The sequence below is a fragment of the Trypanosoma brucei genome, chromosome 1, assembly GCF_000210295.1.
Source record: "Trypanosoma brucei gambiense DAL972 chromosome 1, complete sequence".
Lineage (NCBI taxonomy): Eukaryota > Euglenozoa > Kinetoplastea > Trypanosomatida > Trypanosomatidae > Trypanosoma > Trypanosoma brucei.
This window is the reverse complement of record NC_026734.1, coordinates 149,029-165,441: the sequence shown is the minus strand read 5'-3', so window position 1 is coordinate 165,441 and position 16,413 is coordinate 149,029. Positions and strand designations below refer to the sequence as shown.

Sequence of the window (16,413 nt, the reverse complement as noted above, 5' to 3'; positions counted from 1 at the left end):
ATATATTTATTATATATATATACACCTACTTATTTTTTCACATGTCTATATTAATGTCTCTGCTGAGTGCATATCTACATAACAGTCACCACTAATAGAAATATTTCTCTTCGCTCCTTCCCACCCACTTTCTAATTTTTTATTTTTATTTTTCTTCTTGATTCGCTTCCGTGCCTCTTTTCCTGAAGCCATATTTTCCTCTTTTGTGTTGTTGTTTTTTTTTTTTGCATGCATGCGCCTATATTTGTTTCTCCCTTCAGAGAGTTGTTTGCCTTTTGGCAGTAAATGCGTTACCGTAATATCAAGCAACCAGTACCGAATTTGAGTTTATATTATGTTATGAGAGTCCACATTTCATGCACGGGTCGGTTTTGCATGGATACCAACAGGCCGACTTAAATATATAAAAATATATAAATATATAAATTAAATAACAAAAATATTAATATTAATATTAATGTACATATAAATATATAACTACAATGCATAATAACTTAGAGTACCCTCTCTCTCTCTCTTTCACTCTTTCTCTCTTATGGTAATGGAAAGTATTGGGCACATGATATTGTTGAAGTGAGTTTCAACTCATCTTTCCGAGGGACAAAAATAAACAAACAAACAAAAGGGGAAAACTAAAGATGGCGGTCTTTCGATATGACGGCTTCCAAAGCCGGACCTCCAATAAAAACTTAAGTTTGTAATTATTTTTATTTTTTTTTCCTCACTTGTAAAGTATTGAGTCCTGAGTTACATGTGGTTGTTTTGTTGTTGTTGTTGCTTTTTCCTTCCCACTGGATAATTCCGTAATTTCTTGAGTCGGGTTATGCGTAACCTTCCGGGTTTCTCGTAGGCGAGGTGCCGATGAAATGCATTTGATCCCTTTTCATCATTAGCTTACGTGATCACTGAGTGATATATATATATATATAAGGCAATGATGAATTATTTTTTTTTCAATGAAAGAAAGAAGACAAAAGACAAAAGACAAATATGTTCCTTTTTTTGGCTTCCTATATATCCCATGAATGATGTTGTTTGAAACCCTAGGACTTCTTTCTCTCTCTCTCTCTTTCTCTTACTTTCTCTCTCACATCAATTGCACTATTTAACATTCCCGCTCGGACACCACTGTTCATTCTTCTATAATTATCACATTTTACTTTTTTTTTTTTAATTTCTTCTTTTTTCCCCCTTCTCCTCCTCTCCTTTCCTATCTTTTCTCTTCTATTCTTTTATTTTCGCTGCCTTCTCCTTCCTTTCATTTTTTCTAATATATATATATATATATTTATTTATTTATTGATTTATATTTATATTAAACCTTACATAGTGTATAAAATGGAAGTTATCCATTTACTCAAGGAGGAGATGAAGGAAAAGGAAGGGGACCAAAATTATTAATATAAAACAACTCCAGCAATCATATTTAATAAGATGTTGCGCATATTCATGTGCATGTTTGTGTGCGCGTGCGGAAAAGAGGGAGAGAGAGAGAAAAGGAAAGGAAAAGAAAGGAAACATAAGCACATAATAATGAGAAAATGTTTCATGTACGCGTGCACAAACAACAACAACAACAACAACGACAATTGCACCCGCTTATGTATTGAATATAAGCGAACGTATTCACGTATTTATCATCCACGCACAAAGGCTGCATCCATGTGAGGAAGTTTCGCAAGAAGATGGAAGGGAAATTCGTTTCAGTTGATAAATACAAATATAATATATATATATATATATATATTTGTATGTGTTTGTAATATGATATGTTCTAATATAAAGTGTGTACTGAAGCCAAATTCAAAAGAAAAGAAAAAGAGAGACAAAAGGGAGACAAAGAGGAAATTTAATGAGATACAAAAATGCATAACCGCTGAAAAGGGTGATTCTGTTTAACAAACAAACAAAACAAAAAGCCGAAACAAACACAAACAAGAAGATAAGATAAATGAAGAAGCAGCAATTCAAACGAAAGAAGATAAAACAAACGAAAAAGAGGATGAGGGGGAGAGAGGGAGAGAGAGAGAGAGAGAGAGAGAAAAAAAAAAAAAGAGAACATGATTGAAGAACATAAAATATTGTTGTTGTTTTTTTTTCTTTTTAAAAAAGTAGAAACATTCGGAAGGTCATGACCATCACCACCCCGATAAAAGGAAGAAGAAGAAGAAAAAAAGAAAATTAGTGATGTATTCCTTCTCTTTTTTTTTTTACTTTCTTACTTGTGACGGAAGCTTGACACCCACTGAGGTAAAAGGCACACGAATATTCAGCTATAATCACATTTTGAGGAATGTTCATTACGAAAAGCAGAGAGAGAGAGAAAAAAAAAAAAGAGAGCAATGATGATAGCGGTAACGGCAACGGCGATGGCAACGGCGGTTTTAATATATGCGCCATTGAAAAGGGAGGAAATAACTCAACTCAGAGTGAAAACAGCTGCCATTACAAATGAGGGTGTTACCAAAAATGGCGATAACGTTGCTAATGAAAATGGTAATGATAATGATGATGATGGTGAGATATCCATTAGTTGATATTTGTGCATTTACCTCAATTATCTTTTTTTTTTCTGTTTTCCGCACAAAACAGACACACACAAACGCACGCGCCCGGATGTTACAGGTGTTCTCACAAAACTAATTTCTCCTTCCTGTCCCTTTCCACTTTTGTATAAAAGAAAACAGAAGAAAAAAAAACAACAACAGCAACTTTACCTTAAACTCTCTGTCACATGCACACAAACACCCATGCCAATGCAGAAATATTACCGCCATATCTCACCATTGAGTTATTTTTTTTTCCTTTTCTTTTTTTTTCTTATTTCCCTCCTCCTCCTCTTCCTCCTTTTCCTTTTCCTTTTCCTTTTCCTTAATCATATATTTCATATGCCTCCCCTCCACGCGCTTCTGTACGACGGGCCATTCGTTATTCGCACCCTTCACTTCGTTACTCACAACAATGTTAGCTAAAATATATATAAGTTTGTTTGTTTGTTTGTTTTGGAGGGAGGGGGAGGGAGGGAGGAAAGAGGGGCATGTACACAAACACAAACACATATACACGAAGTACACGCACTTACCTCCACCGCACATATATACTTATGTATATACTTTTTTTTCCCCCCCTCAAATATATATATATATATATATATATATATGTGTGTATATCATTTTTTTTTTGGCTAGCTTCTTCTTTTTTTAATGATCTTATTTATATTATTAGTTCATTTACGGGGGATAGGGAATCGGTATGATGTGAAAGCAAGTTGCATGTACAAACGTACTTCGTCTCTTTTCCTTTTCCATTCCTACCGATTGCCCACTTCACCCTCTCGACCCACCCGTATTTACTCCGTTAATTAGTTTATTTGTTTGTTTGTTTGTTTGTTTTTTGCCCCCCACATACGCACCACATGTTCCATCGTTGGCATCAAACAATCAGAGCCACAGCCGCTTTACACTCACACGTGTTATGGGGCAATGACAAAAATACCCCGTTTCACACGTGATAAATAAATAAAAAAATAAATAAATAGGGATAACTACAAGTACATAACAACACCCATAGGGTGTGGCGTTACCACAAAAAAAAAAAAATTGCGCGGTGCCACCACTGTCTACTGTTGAACTACTTGCCCCGCTGATGTCACCTGCTGTTGTTGTTGTTGTTGTTGTTGAGTGCCAATATGAGTCGCTTGTGTTACCAATTGTTGCTGTGGTTGCTGCTGAAAGCCGTATGGAGAGTAGGGAACAGCATAGGCGGTAGTTTGGGGATAATAAAATGCTTGAGGAGTCATGCCAGGCGCCATAGCCGAAACTGTGGGGGCTGCAACACTAGCGGAAGTTGCCTGGGCGCCCTGCATGACGTATACGATCTGCTGCCCAGAGGCGGGTTGTGTTGCCGCGACACCAAATGGAGACGCCGTCGCTGCTTGCTGTACTATCGGAATACCGCTCTGGGTAACAAAAGTGGCGTTCCCACTTACAGTCGGTTGCGGCGACGCGTAGTACAATTGCGGTCGCGTCCCTGATGCTTGAATAACAAATGGTTGTTGTTGCCCAATCACCGGTGCCACGGCCGTCGGTGCAGCAGCAGCAGCACTCAAAGGAACAACACTAGTGGGCCACCCTGGAGGTTGTCCCATCATCACGGACATCTGTGGCCAGTACTGACCAGGAGCAGCGGTAGTGGGATACACATACATGGGAGATGCTCCACTCAATGGAACTTGCTGTTGTTGCTGAACCGCCTGCTTCTCTGCAGCAGCCCACCGCCTCAGCGACACGGCGTACACGGCTCCCCCAAAGATTCGCTCATCATCCTCCTCCTCCTCCAGGAATGCGCCACTGTCCCTGCGCTCCTGTATTAGTTTATCTCGCTCCGACATTATGGCGGTGGTGCCGCAACGGATGTGGTTACCAACCACCGTCTCAACGTGCATCATCTTCTCCACAAACCGCATCCACCGCGTTAAAAAATTCATACCAAACGTCACTTCTAAACCAACCTCATTTCCATCGTTTTCATAGAGAGAGAACTGCGGGGCCGACGAGCCCCCGCTTACGCGAAGCTCTTTGACCATGTCTAACAGGGGGTACCGGCTATGAAACAGGCGTAAAATGCGATAGTTGTCATGCCTCATCACTAGTCGAAGCTGCAAGGGGTCCATGTGGCGCCCAAATGATGATTCCACATCGGGATCCCCGGCCCGAAAGTGAAGAGCACAACAATTCAAGAATTGCTTGCGGAAGGCAAATGATGCCAACAACACTACAGACTCGGTAAGGAACCCATGTGCCTCTGTATCATCAAAAATAACATCCAGACAGACAGGGATTCCTTGCTTCTTTCCCTCTCCAGAGGTTGCTCCCGCCCCACCGCTAGCTCCATGTGGTTTGACAGGATTTGCCGTGGTCATGTGTCGCACAGGGCGATCCATACAACATGCAATAAAGCCAACAAGTTGCAGCCGCCGCCCTTTGATAAGGACAACATTATTGGCATGTACATGATGGTGCTTAGCGGCTGCCGCTTGTGCGGACCCTCCAGTGGTGCCCGGAGTTCCCGTGGAGACATCCGAATCCACAATACAAACGGCAAATGGCACCGGCCGCACAGAGTTGGACATTGCCTGGTGGGATGACGAATGATGCGCCGTATGAGATGGTGCATTGGAGGGTTGTGTCTCACCTGTGGAGGCGGTACCTGGTGCGGATCTTCCTCCAGTAGTGCTGATGTCAGACCTCTCCCTTTGACCTTGCTCCGCTTGCATGGCCACTTTACTAACTACGGCATCCTTTGTGGTTACAAAAAAGGATCCCTCCGTACTGGAAATGAAGTAGTCCACTAAGGCGTGACCGATTCCCTGATCTGGAACCTTCCCTGGAGCTATAGTCGCTGGGGCTCGAGGGGCAAGTGACGCCGCTAGTGACGATTGATGCGCTCCTTTGCTGGCGAGAAGTTCATTGAGCTTCTTCTTCGCCTTCTTGTGCCCATCATTGAAGAAACGCGGCAGAAGAGGCACCAGGCAAACCTCAACCTGAGAATTTGTCGATGGACGCAGAACTAACATTGAGTATATGAGCTCAGGGGCATCATGAGACGGAAAGGCACCCATCTCTGAGTTGTTCCTATCCTTTCGCTGCTGTTTACTTTACCAACCCTAATGAATATCCACCGATATGCGACAATGCGTGCACTTGAAAGTGAACAGTAAAACTCACAACAAGTGAGGCAACGACTAAAAGAAATAACAGAAAACAATGCGTGAACGCGTGAATGCCACGGTGGCAAACTCACACTTTCCGCTTACACGAAAATACGGCTGCGCGTCCACCGGGAAAACTTTATGTCACCTTTTTCTTTCTCTTCGTTAAGTTCTCCACCTTCCGTACTGCCCTTCTTTCTTTTTCTTTAACTTTCCGTTCTTGTTCCCTTTTTGTTTTTTTAACTTTAATTTTATTTCCCCTCCCTCAATCCACGGTAGACTGGTTGTGCTTTATTTTTTATTTTTTATTTTCCCCCTTACCTCTCTTCTATCTTATTAATCTCTTACACAGTTATTTTTTGTTTTTTTGTTTTCGGTGTTGTTTTTGTTGTTGCAGCTTTGATCCACCCTTCCTTTCCTTTTTTTTTTAATATATATATTTTTCCACTGTGGGTATCCGAAAAAAAAGAAAAAAATTAACGTCAACAACCTCCGAGCGCAGTGACTGATTGCCCACTTCCAATCCCCAACAGCACAACCGCTTTGGCTCTACTCTAGTTCTTTTTTTATTTCCTTTGCTGCGGTCAATATGTTGGTTTTGCCTTTATTATCCCTTCCGCTTTTCGGTAACTGTGGCTATATCTTCGCACAAATACTGCGGTTCAGCCAATGTACACAGCTGCTGGAAAAAAAAATAGTGGAAATATTTTTTTTTATATTTAAAAAAAAAAAAAGAAGGAAAAAATCATGTAAGATAAAGCTCATGAGACAACAAGATTAAATGTAAAGGAAGAAAATAATGAGCTAAACATCCGCTGATCCAACAGCGTATGTCGGAAAAATAATCGATTAGTCCAAAGGATTGTAAACAGTTGTGGTTTCAGATAATACGTAATAATAACAATAGTAACACGGTGAGAACAATAATAATAGTAATAGTAATAACAATAATAATAATAATAATAATAATAATAATGATTATCTATCACTAGCTAGCGTTGGGCGAACTCCACATAACTGAATAGAAGTCCCCACCCGCCACATAAATAACCACAGAAGTTCTCCGAACCCTACACCCGCGGCTGCATTGAACTGCGACTGAAGTTGTAGCGGCGGAATGAATACATCTCCCGGCCGCACATCAAAACTGCAGAGACCCCAAGGATTCCTCCTTCACTTTTCTCGCACCTTTACGATATTATTATTATTATTATTTTCCCCTCCCCCGCTTTTTCTTTTTTTTTTTGCATCTCAACTCCAAAAGGCCAGTTCCTTCCGCATCCTTTTCATCACACGCTCACGCCAGCGGTCTACAAACGACATGGGAAGAAACACGGCCTCCTCCGACTTCCCGTCATTTTGCTCCGCGGGCACCACCCGGCCGTACGAAGTCACAAAATTATACAAATCCTCCGCAAGTCGCTCTGATAAGGCCAGTTTTGTAGCCGCTCTATCTTGTTCCTGTTGCTGTTTTGTTGCATCGTCTAAATTCGCAATATCCACCTCTCGCTCAGTGCTGACTCCCAGTAAGACACGTACGGGAGAATCAATGTTGATAAATGTTGATGGAACACGCAATATGGCACTGGGTGCTGTATTCGATAAATGTCCAACATATGCAAATGCCCTATCATCCTCTCGGGCGAGATAAATGCCCAGTGCTGTACCGGGATTTAATAGTGTAGGGAATGTGAGAAATACTACAATACTCTCTGGAGCAAAACCCAAGGGTACAATCCAGTTGGTACCTTCAACAATGCACTGAAACTGCGTTATAACGGGGCTTCCGGGGACCACAACCGCAAGAGGTGGCTGAACGCCTGTGTCACACATCTGAAATATCTATGGATGTTGATGCTTGCACACGCTCACGAAAAAAAAATAATAATAATAATAATATTAGTAATAGTAATAATAATGAAGCAAACAAAAAAAAAATCCGACGCACGTGCGTAAATTCAAGGACTTGTATGTTTTAGGCCCACTGTCCCCACCCGTTTCTTCTTTTTTTTTTTTTTTTAGATGCTAGTGGTGCAGTTAACTCGCTGGGGCGAATTGTTCCCCCCAAGCGGTCCACTCAGTTTTTACAAAATACCCACAAAAGGGCGAGAAGAAAAAAAAAGAAAAAGCAAGACCACGATGACTATGATGCGAGATGAAACAGAGTTAACACACAAAAACGCAGTCAGTGAATGAGTTAGGAAGACAATATGTTATGTTAAGCGCTATCTGAGCACTACAAACCTATGGACTACGGAGACTGCGCACACATACACATACACACACACACACACTGCCAAAACGATATAAGCATAAAAAGGTTTGACGGGATGTAAACGACTCGGTAACTTAACACGAACCCAGTAACTTGCAAAAGGTGAAACATCTACCACCGAGATATCGCTCACATGGAGAAGATGGCACCTTCCAGATTAAACAACCACATACGACGTCATTTTGTTGTTGTTATTTTTTTTTCAATATATATATATATATATATATATATATGTGATTCCGCATAAACTGCGCCACTGAATTCAGTAACTATGCCACTTGCTGCCCACCCAAATCGCTACTGCATGCAGCGCTACCTCCATCATTCAACCCCCACCCTACATTCACTGCACCACTTTCCGTTACATATGGTTTCGATCGTGCAAACCCCGGGTCAAACTCCTGAATTTGTGCAATATTTGAAACGAGCGCATTTTGCAATGCTACAATATTCTCGTCAAGTGCCACCTTACGACGTTCTTGCTCTTCCATACGCAATTTTTCAGCTTCAATTTCCCGTAAACTTTCTTGTTCTTTCTTTCGCACCTCACTGGCTCGAACCATTTGCTGTACCTCTTGCATTCTACTCTGATGCACGTAGTAGTAGTAAAGGTTGTTCGTTTGATTCTTTTCCGCGTACACCCACCGTTGAAGTTTGGCTATTTTTAATACTAATCGCAGATGTTTCGCCGAATCCAGTGGAACGTCATCGTGCTCCTTACAAATCGTCCACAAGTCCACGAGTCGTATGGGCTGATGAAAGAAAAGCAGCCGGAGGACGTAGTCGCGCGGAATTTCTCCCAAATCGCGGGGAATGGCTTTAATATTGTTCATCACCAGTGGTTTTTTGAAAAGTTCACGTATATTAGAGTTAATAGCCTTATGATTTGCAAGGCGAAGCATTGTCACCTCACTTCTGTATGGGACAGTTAAGCGGTACTCTTTTCCAGGACGTAATCCCTGCGGCCCCTTTGGCCTATTGAGCAACATCCATGTTCGAACCAGCATGAGGAAAAGTACCAGTAGGACGGAACAACAACAAAAACAAAAACAAAAACAAAAAAAAAAGATTCTAATCAAAAAGGTAGAACAGATTGTGTTACTGCTGCACTAAGGTGGAGAAGGAGGAAACAAAGAAGGAAAAAAAAAAGGAAAGAAGAGAAAACGCGGACACACCTACGGACAATCAAAATAAAGCGGCAGAAGCAAAATAAAATAAAATAAAAACATGTATAATAGGTCTTGTATTGCATCGCAATAAAATAGCTCCGCCTGAGGGAGTACCGTTACATGTATGAATACAAGTACATATATATATATATATATATATATATATATATGTATATAGACGTTTATTTAACTATATATCTACTTGTATAGCGCCGGTGTGCATATATAAACATGCTTTCGGACGCAGCATATGGGGCAAATACCCACAAAAATGTTTCTTCCTTTCATCTTTCACTCCTTTATTTTTTAATCAATCTCCCAATTCTTTGTGTGTGTTTTTTTTTCTTCTCGCTTTCAGAAACCGGGCGCCAAACAATTAGAAACAAATATCAGCAAACAAGAACAACAACAAAAACACAGAAGGAAAGAACCAACTCTAACAGATAACGAATCTATTTTCTTCAACCTCCACACTGACGAGAAAGAAAAAGAAAAAAAACCCTTACACTTGCCCCGACAAAGCAACAAAGGTGTAAAAAGACATGAACACACACCGACACAGGGCCACAAAGAGAAACAGAAACAAACACAAAAGAGAGAAAAATAAAAAAAAAAGAAAAAAAGAAAAAGAAAACAATTCAAATGACGAATTGATAACAATAACGATACTCCCCAGTATATCTGAAGAGTGTCTTACAAAGTCCCAGGACAACCCATAAACGCATCTGTGAAGAGGCAGATCTCAACCTTTCTTTATTTCCCCATCACATAAATGCATTGACGCACTGAAACATGACGTAACGCAGCACTCAATTCCACGACAGGAGCAGTAAACGCGAGAAGGCCATCCACTGAACCTGTCCAAACGCACACTCGAGAAAGTAAAAAAAAAAACAAAAAACACACACACAAAAAAAAGAGAAAAAAGAGAAAAAAAAATGGGGGGGCGAGATTGTCGCCACCACAACCGAGGTGGTGCCGAATGAAACAAACAAACAAAAAAAAAACATTCGAATTGCGGCAAAATTCAAATCACGAGTTATCAGTGCCAGTAGGCGGGATGGTGTGGGGACGAAAAGACAAACGGACAAAAATCATACATGTACGGTTCGGGGAGGGAAGGAGAGAAAGAATGGGATGAGGCTCGTAGAGAAAAAAAAGTGAGAAGGAGCAAAAAAAAAAAAAAGGAGGCGATTCTATGCACTGACAAAACCGAGCAGAAAAAATTTTTTAAAAGTGAGTAAATAGGGGCATTCTTTTTCTTTATAAATATATATATATTATTTTCCTGTTCACTTTTCCCTTTCTTGGTATGATCCCTTCGCTCAACTTTCCTGCAGCAGCTTAAACGTCACCCCCTGAGCACGGCACGCAATCACACCCGAACCTGGTGCCGCTGAAAGATGTGCATATCTATCTGTGGAGTAGTTTGCAGTGATCAACAAAGCCGACAACGTAATAGAAAGAAAAAACAAACTAAAAAAAAAAAAGGGGCCGCGGCATCTGATTAATGGTATGTTGTGCGTAGGCACACACACACAAAAAAAAAGAAGGAGAGTAGCAAACTCTATATGCACAAATATAAAATATATATATATATATGCTTGTGGATGTGCATATATCGACACGGATAGATGATGGAGCTCATTTTCGAATCACATTATCACGTCACCGCCCACAACACACTCACCTTTTTTTTTTCCTCCGTCCCATCCCATCCCGTCCCACCCCGCCTCCCTTCCACACCCAATAACAAAAAGAAACAACAAAGACGCTTTATCATTCCAACACCCATCACAATTAATTCTCTGTGGCGGCAAAACGCACATCCACATCGGTGTCCTTAACCAATCGGCTTAGCAAGGGCTCCGCATCTGACTCTAAGAAAATTTTCTTCCGCTTGAACGCTACAATTGCCCTCGCGCATCTAAGTCGCACATTAGGTACATTATCACGTGCAAGGACACGGAGCATTGGAAGCACTAGCTGTGAGACCGTTGTACGGTCAAGTTGCTGAACTTCTGACAGAGATTCATAGAAGTGCGCCAACGCAACCCGGTGAAGATAGTTGTTGGCGGTTACCATTAAACTAAGCCTCGGGAACAATGTGTCACGGGACCATGCGAGCCCGCTCTCCGACACAAGTGAACAGCAGGACTGCACCGCCGCATCGCGTATCGCTGCCACACGGTCTACAAGATGCTGCACGCAGATCTCCACCACTTCATCTGCGCTTCTACCCAGAGAGGTAATAAGATGCGGAATCTGCGATATAACAACTTCACGTATGCGCCACTTCGGGTCCTCCGCAAGCGCAACAACGACAGGAATTAGTTTGGGAGCTAGTTCTCGTGCCTCTGCGGTATTTCCCATAGAGCTAAACCCAGAAACGAGGGCCAATCTAACATCCGCCTCAGTGTCCGTAAGCAACTGCGTGCAAGTGGGCACTACAGTGCTGCTCCACATCTCCACCGGAACGTGTTCCACAGACTTCAGGAGTGCACTCGCAAGACACATGCGCACGTGCGAATTGTCGTCGCTTACCAAACGGCAACCACCAGCAAGTACTTCTCGTTTCGCGGTGGCGTCGTGGCAGGCGGCAAGTACCCCAGCCATGTTAAACACAGCAGAGGCACGAATCTCTGCTTCAGAATCCTGAGTGAGCAAACGAAAGAAGGGCATGATTTGCTTTACGTGTGGGGGCGCTAAAACACCCGCCAGTTTGCCAAGGCGATCAGCCGCCATGTACCGCACTCGCCAGGAAACATCTCCCACGAGGGTTTTGACGGCGCCTACGATGTTGCTATGGGTTTCAGGAGGAAGCACTGTGAGAAGCGCCGCAGCCGCTTCGACTGCCTGAAGCCGCACACCATCGCTTGCATCCCGCGAGAATTTTGTGAGTGCATTAAGAAGCTCCGAGCTCCGAGTATCTGGGACCCCAGCCATATGCTTCCCTAGCGAAATACATGCGCTGCGGCGCACCATAATTTCTTCATCGCCACAGAGCGTAATAAAAAGGTTGAAAAGCTGCGTCTTCACAGATGCAGCCACATGTGGGTACGCTGTAGCAATTACGTACGTCACACTGGATCTACATTGTGGCGTGGACTGGCCCAACCGCATCACCAAACCCACAAAATCCCTTCTGGCTTGCACAGCAGCTTCACCCGTCTCACAAAATAGAGCCTTTCCAACTGTTTGTAACGATGAGACCGCCTCATCGCGGACAGTTACTTCGTCCAAACTACACAGTAACTCTAATGGGCCCAATATGCTTTGCACGTGAGCTGGTCCACCAACCTCATGCAGCATCGTTCCGAGTGCATTGGCGAATACCCGCAGTACCTCATCATTCTCGTCTAGATAGTCTGTCAAGTACGGTAGCAACTCTTCACGGGTTCGTTCAGGTCCCAGTGTGGACGCAATTACGTGAATGCCACGCATGCTGTTTAACCTCGCCTCGGGATCTTCAGATCTGAGGTTGGCAATCATAGACTTGACATTTTTAAAGTGCTCTGACATCCCTACGATGAAATAAAAAAAACTATATTTAGTCTCGCACCTGTACTTGTTACTGTTGTCTCTGAAGAACGAGGATTGTTATTCTCTTCTGGTTATCCTTCCTCGGCCCTTGTTTCTATCCCTCTTCCTTACTGTCTATTCACTCGTTAAGGCGATCGCAGTAGCTGTTAATATTATTATTATTATTTAGTGGCTAGTTGTAATTGTCGTCCCCCTCACACTCACCAACCACTCCTTCCTACTCTTCACTCCCCTCTTATTTAAGAAAGAGCCGTTCTCTTCCTGTAGAATTTGACTTTCTTTGCTTCCTTCTGAAGTCCTCAATGCCCTTTCCGCGCGATGATGTTACTTCGGCGGGTGTGGCCGCGATAATTCGCTCTCTTTCTTTCTTAGATATTCTCCTCCTCTTCTCCAATCTCTTTCTATATAAAACAAAAAAAAATGTATTCCCCTCCAGCCTCAGTTTTCTAAAAACGGGGACACGGACCCGAATCACGTCTCCTCAACCGCAACAGTATGAGGGAAGTTACACAAAGGGACGAAGGACTACAAAAAAGAGGGGTTCAGCTACGGAGACGCAAACAATACACGGAAGAAAACTATCCCGCTGACAAGGCGCCCTAGAGAAAGAAGAAAGATAAAGGATTTTTGAAGAAGTGTAAGCGGTTCGGTTTGTGTGTCACAGCAAAAGGGAAAGGACACCAATGTAAAAGAGAAGCGAAAATATTTGTTCGTCACTGGGTGACAAACCCACACACTTAAATTGTGCGCTGTTATAAGGTTTCCCTTTCCTTTACTCAGAAACATTTTTACACGTTTGTTGACCTCCGCCTTTTCATTATTCGTTTACTCATTTCCTAGCTTCACAAAATGACATAACAAACGCAGCAGGGTAACCAACAGGGTTACACCTCCGCTATTGTTAAACGAACAACATTTCTTGAGACTGGAGAGCTTATTCGAAGGAACGAACGACGCAGCTGTAATTTCACTCCTCTTTATTATAACCATGATGAAAAAAGCGAGAGGAGGATGCCCTTCATTGTTCTTGTGGGCGTACAGGCCCCACATTTCGCCACAGTCCTGCTGTGGCCACCGCCACAACACTCACTCCTCCGCCTCACCATCATAATGTTTATCTGTTGCCTCATCACTAACGCTCGAACCCTTAGCGCTTGCAGATGTCGCGTTAAAGTCTTTGGTTGCTCCCTTCTTCACGCTCACACCTCCAGTCTTCACGGTGGGGTCTACGCTTCCAACCGATGCACTAATTTTTGCCTCCACATAACTTCGCGCCCGGGCCTTCACCTTCTCCACGTCTGCCGGCGTGCCGTGCGCCCGCTCAAATGACATGAAGCGCGTTAATACCTGCTGCATCACCTTCGCGGAAAAACTTGTGGAAACCGCACGCTCAAACAAGCCCCTCACGAACACGGCTGATGCAACTTCTGACCGTCGCGCGAGAAGCCCCAGTTCTTGATCCAAATACACGGACCAAACGTCAGACTTCTTGGGCATGCGAAGCAGCAACCCTTCAAACAGAGCACGACCATTCTCAACGCTCCCGTTTCTATACTCATGAACCCCGAGGTGTACAACCACTAATGCATACTCATCACGTTTAAGGGCGTCACTCATATCCTTTAGGACCCGCTTCAGCTGATCCCTTTTGTTATGATCAATGAGAACAGTGCCAAGCCGTTCCCACACACGCGGCACCTTGCGGTTCTTCGACACCATAGCCCGGCACAAGGATAGCAGTTGGTTGAACTTTCGTGTTGCTGAGAATATGTCAGCAAGTCGCTCATACACAACGAGTTCATCAAGGGCATGCCGCAACGCTCGTTTGAAAACAGATGCCAAAGACTCTGCTGTACCATGAAGGTTCTCCAGATTCATGTACGCAACCCACACATTCAGCCGCTCCTGCGTTTCACGCACGCCAATTGTAGTCAATGCCTTCTCCGCCACGAGGCGCGCCTCCTCGAACTGCTGCAACGATACATGATGAGTCATCCACTGTACCCAAAGGTAACTGTTGTTGGGAGATGCAAGCAAGAGCCGCTGGAACTCTTCCGGAGAAGAAGGAACTGCTGTCTCCATCGACCGCTCGTATGCATCAATGGTTTCCTCCAGTTTTCGCTTGCGAATTTTACTTCGATTCACGTTTGTGTTCTCGTCGTCGTCACTATCATCATCATCCGGATCATTAATATCCTCCACCTCTGGTCGGCGATCCCGCTTTTTGTCACGCCACGGAAAAGGGCCAACTAGCCCCACTGTGGCGTGCGGTGTAGACGTGTTTGGAAGTATAGCACAACGAACTGCGGGAAGGCCTGCAAAGTGTTGACGGCGGGAGAGCACGAAAAACGGTAAAACATCCTGCAGTACGGGCTCCTCGGGCACAAACTCCACAGTAAGCTGAAGGCAACTCCCCACAACTGGCTTTTCGTCTCCTGCAGCACTTAAACCCGGCCAGTTATAAATGTAGTAGCCGATTACGCTGCACTCGTCACCGCATGGGACCTCCACGATAGCGCAATTGTCATCCGTACATGAAACGAGTACAGTTGCGGAGACGACGCTTCCCGCAGTAACCGATGTAAGAAGTTTCTGTAGCGCATCTACATCACTTGGTGTACGCTCAACAACATCATATTGCACTGTCACATTAACCACATCAACCTGGACATCGTAGTTAAGCAACCGTACTTCAACTGCCCCAGCTTCCTCACTAACATTTTCCAGCACTGCAACAGCGGGAATGCCACCAGGAAGGGATAAGACGACACCCTTCTCGGGTGAAGATTTCACTACACGAGCCATTGCAGTCGTCCCGAGACCGATGAGTGCGTGTTTGCGAAATAACTGCAGGAGAAGAGACAACACCGGGGCTGGGTAAGTAGCCGCCCCGCTCCACAACTCCAGCAACTGTACGCTAAGCAGCCGGTAGTGGTGAACATCACGCGTTGGACGCGCCACGGCACGGATGTGATCATTAGTGGCAAATCGTTTGAGAAGTGCAGCGGCTAATGCATCTCCTCCTAGTGTTTCTACAGTCAATTTACCAAAGCCGCCATTCCCTGGAAGTTGCACAAGAATACCGTCAGGGGCGGCATGATGCACGCGATACTCACGATACTGCATATGTTACACACACGCACACTTCTCCTTTTCTCCCTTCTTTCCTTTTCGCTCTGTTCGAGACGCTGTAAACAACTCTTCACACCCCGACTGTTTATAACGCAGGGAAGCGATGAGAAAAGCAAAAGCGATGAGTAAGAAGTTATTTGGCGTTTGATCAACACAGTAACGTGGGGGGAGCAACGACAGATGAGCAAAGAAGGAGAGTGCGCGCATGCAAATAATGGGTATAGATGCCTTGGTTCTATTTCATCTGGGCATTTGTGGGATTGTGAAATACTCAAAATAAGAGGAAAATAGTGTGTGTGAGTGAGAAAGCATATATATATATATATTAAACAATCTATGTTTTTTTTTTAAACGTGATAACTCCCCACTGGATATGGTGAAACAGTGCAGTGCACCACAGACTCATGACTCTTTTGCATGCCCATTTCCTTTCACCTTCAGTTGCACTGCTTTTTATTTATTTGAATCATTCCTCGTACTTGCCACCATCTCCACCAACTCTCAAACTTTCACCGCCGAATCACATACACACACACACACACACCACCCGACCGCAAACTAATTAATACAAAAATCGAACTGAA

The 16,413-nt window shown here is 43.6% G+C and overlaps 7 protein-coding genes across 7 annotated transcripts; 1 reads left to right on the top strand and 6 right to left on the bottom strand.

Annotated features, from left to right (window-relative positions):
- Window positions 1-2,780: 2,780 nt before the first annotated feature.
- TbgDal_I730 (hypothetical protein, unlikely) lies at window positions 2,781-3,095 on the bottom strand (the record flags this gene model as incomplete). Its single annotated transcript, XM_011773021.1, has 1 exon — window positions 2,781-3,095. One exon carries the CDS (start codon window positions 3,093-3,095, stop codon window positions 2,781-2,783), a length of 315 nt encoding a protein of 104 aa, XP_011771323.1.
- Window positions 3,096-3,619: 524 nt separating this feature from the next.
- On the bottom strand, window positions 3,620-5,620 carry TbgDal_I720 (hypothetical protein, conserved; the record flags this gene model as incomplete). The annotated part of the gene is made up of 1 exon (XM_011773020.1): window positions 3,620-5,620. One exon carries the CDS (start codon window positions 5,618-5,620, stop codon window positions 3,620-3,622), a length of 2,001 nt encoding a protein of 666 aa, XP_011771322.1.
- Window positions 5,621-5,781: 161 nt separating this feature from the next.
- TbgDal_I710 (hypothetical protein, unlikely) lies at window positions 5,782-6,141 on the top strand (the record flags this gene model as incomplete). Its single annotated transcript, XM_011773019.1, has 1 exon — window positions 5,782-6,141. The coding sequence occupies one exon, from the start codon at window positions 5,782-5,784 to the stop codon at window positions 6,139-6,141; it is 360 nt and encodes a 119-aa protein (XP_011771321.1).
- An 820-nt stretch (window positions 6,142-6,961) lies between these two features.
- Window positions 6,962-7,543, bottom strand: TbgDal_I700 (hypothetical protein, conserved; the record flags this gene model as incomplete). Its single annotated transcript, XM_011773018.1, has 1 exon — window positions 6,962-7,543. One exon carries the CDS (start codon window positions 7,541-7,543, stop codon window positions 6,962-6,964), a length of 582 nt encoding a protein of 193 aa, XP_011771320.1.
- A 711-nt stretch (window positions 7,544-8,254) lies between these two features.
- Window positions 8,255-8,992, bottom strand: TbgDal_I690 (hypothetical protein, conserved; the record flags this gene model as incomplete). The annotated part of the gene is made up of 1 exon (XM_011773017.1): window positions 8,255-8,992. The coding sequence occupies one exon, from the start codon at window positions 8,990-8,992 to the stop codon at window positions 8,255-8,257; it is 738 nt and encodes a 245-aa protein (XP_011771319.1).
- Window positions 8,993-10,954: 1,962 nt separating this feature from the next.
- Window positions 10,955-12,676, bottom strand: TbgDal_I680 (serine/threonine protein phosphatase 2A regulatory subunit, putative; the record flags this gene model as incomplete). The annotated part of the gene is made up of 1 exon (XM_011773016.1): window positions 10,955-12,676. One exon carries the CDS (start codon window positions 12,674-12,676, stop codon window positions 10,955-10,957), a length of 1,722 nt encoding a protein of 573 aa, XP_011771318.1.
- Window positions 12,677-13,783: 1,107 nt separating this feature from the next.
- On the bottom strand, window positions 13,784-15,823 carry TbgDal_I670 (rRNA biogenesis protein, putative; the record flags this gene model as incomplete). Its single annotated transcript, XM_011773015.1, has 1 exon — window positions 13,784-15,823. The coding sequence occupies one exon, from the start codon at window positions 15,821-15,823 to the stop codon at window positions 13,784-13,786; it is 2,040 nt and encodes a 679-aa protein (XP_011771317.1).
- Window positions 15,824-16,413: the final 590 nt, after the last annotated feature.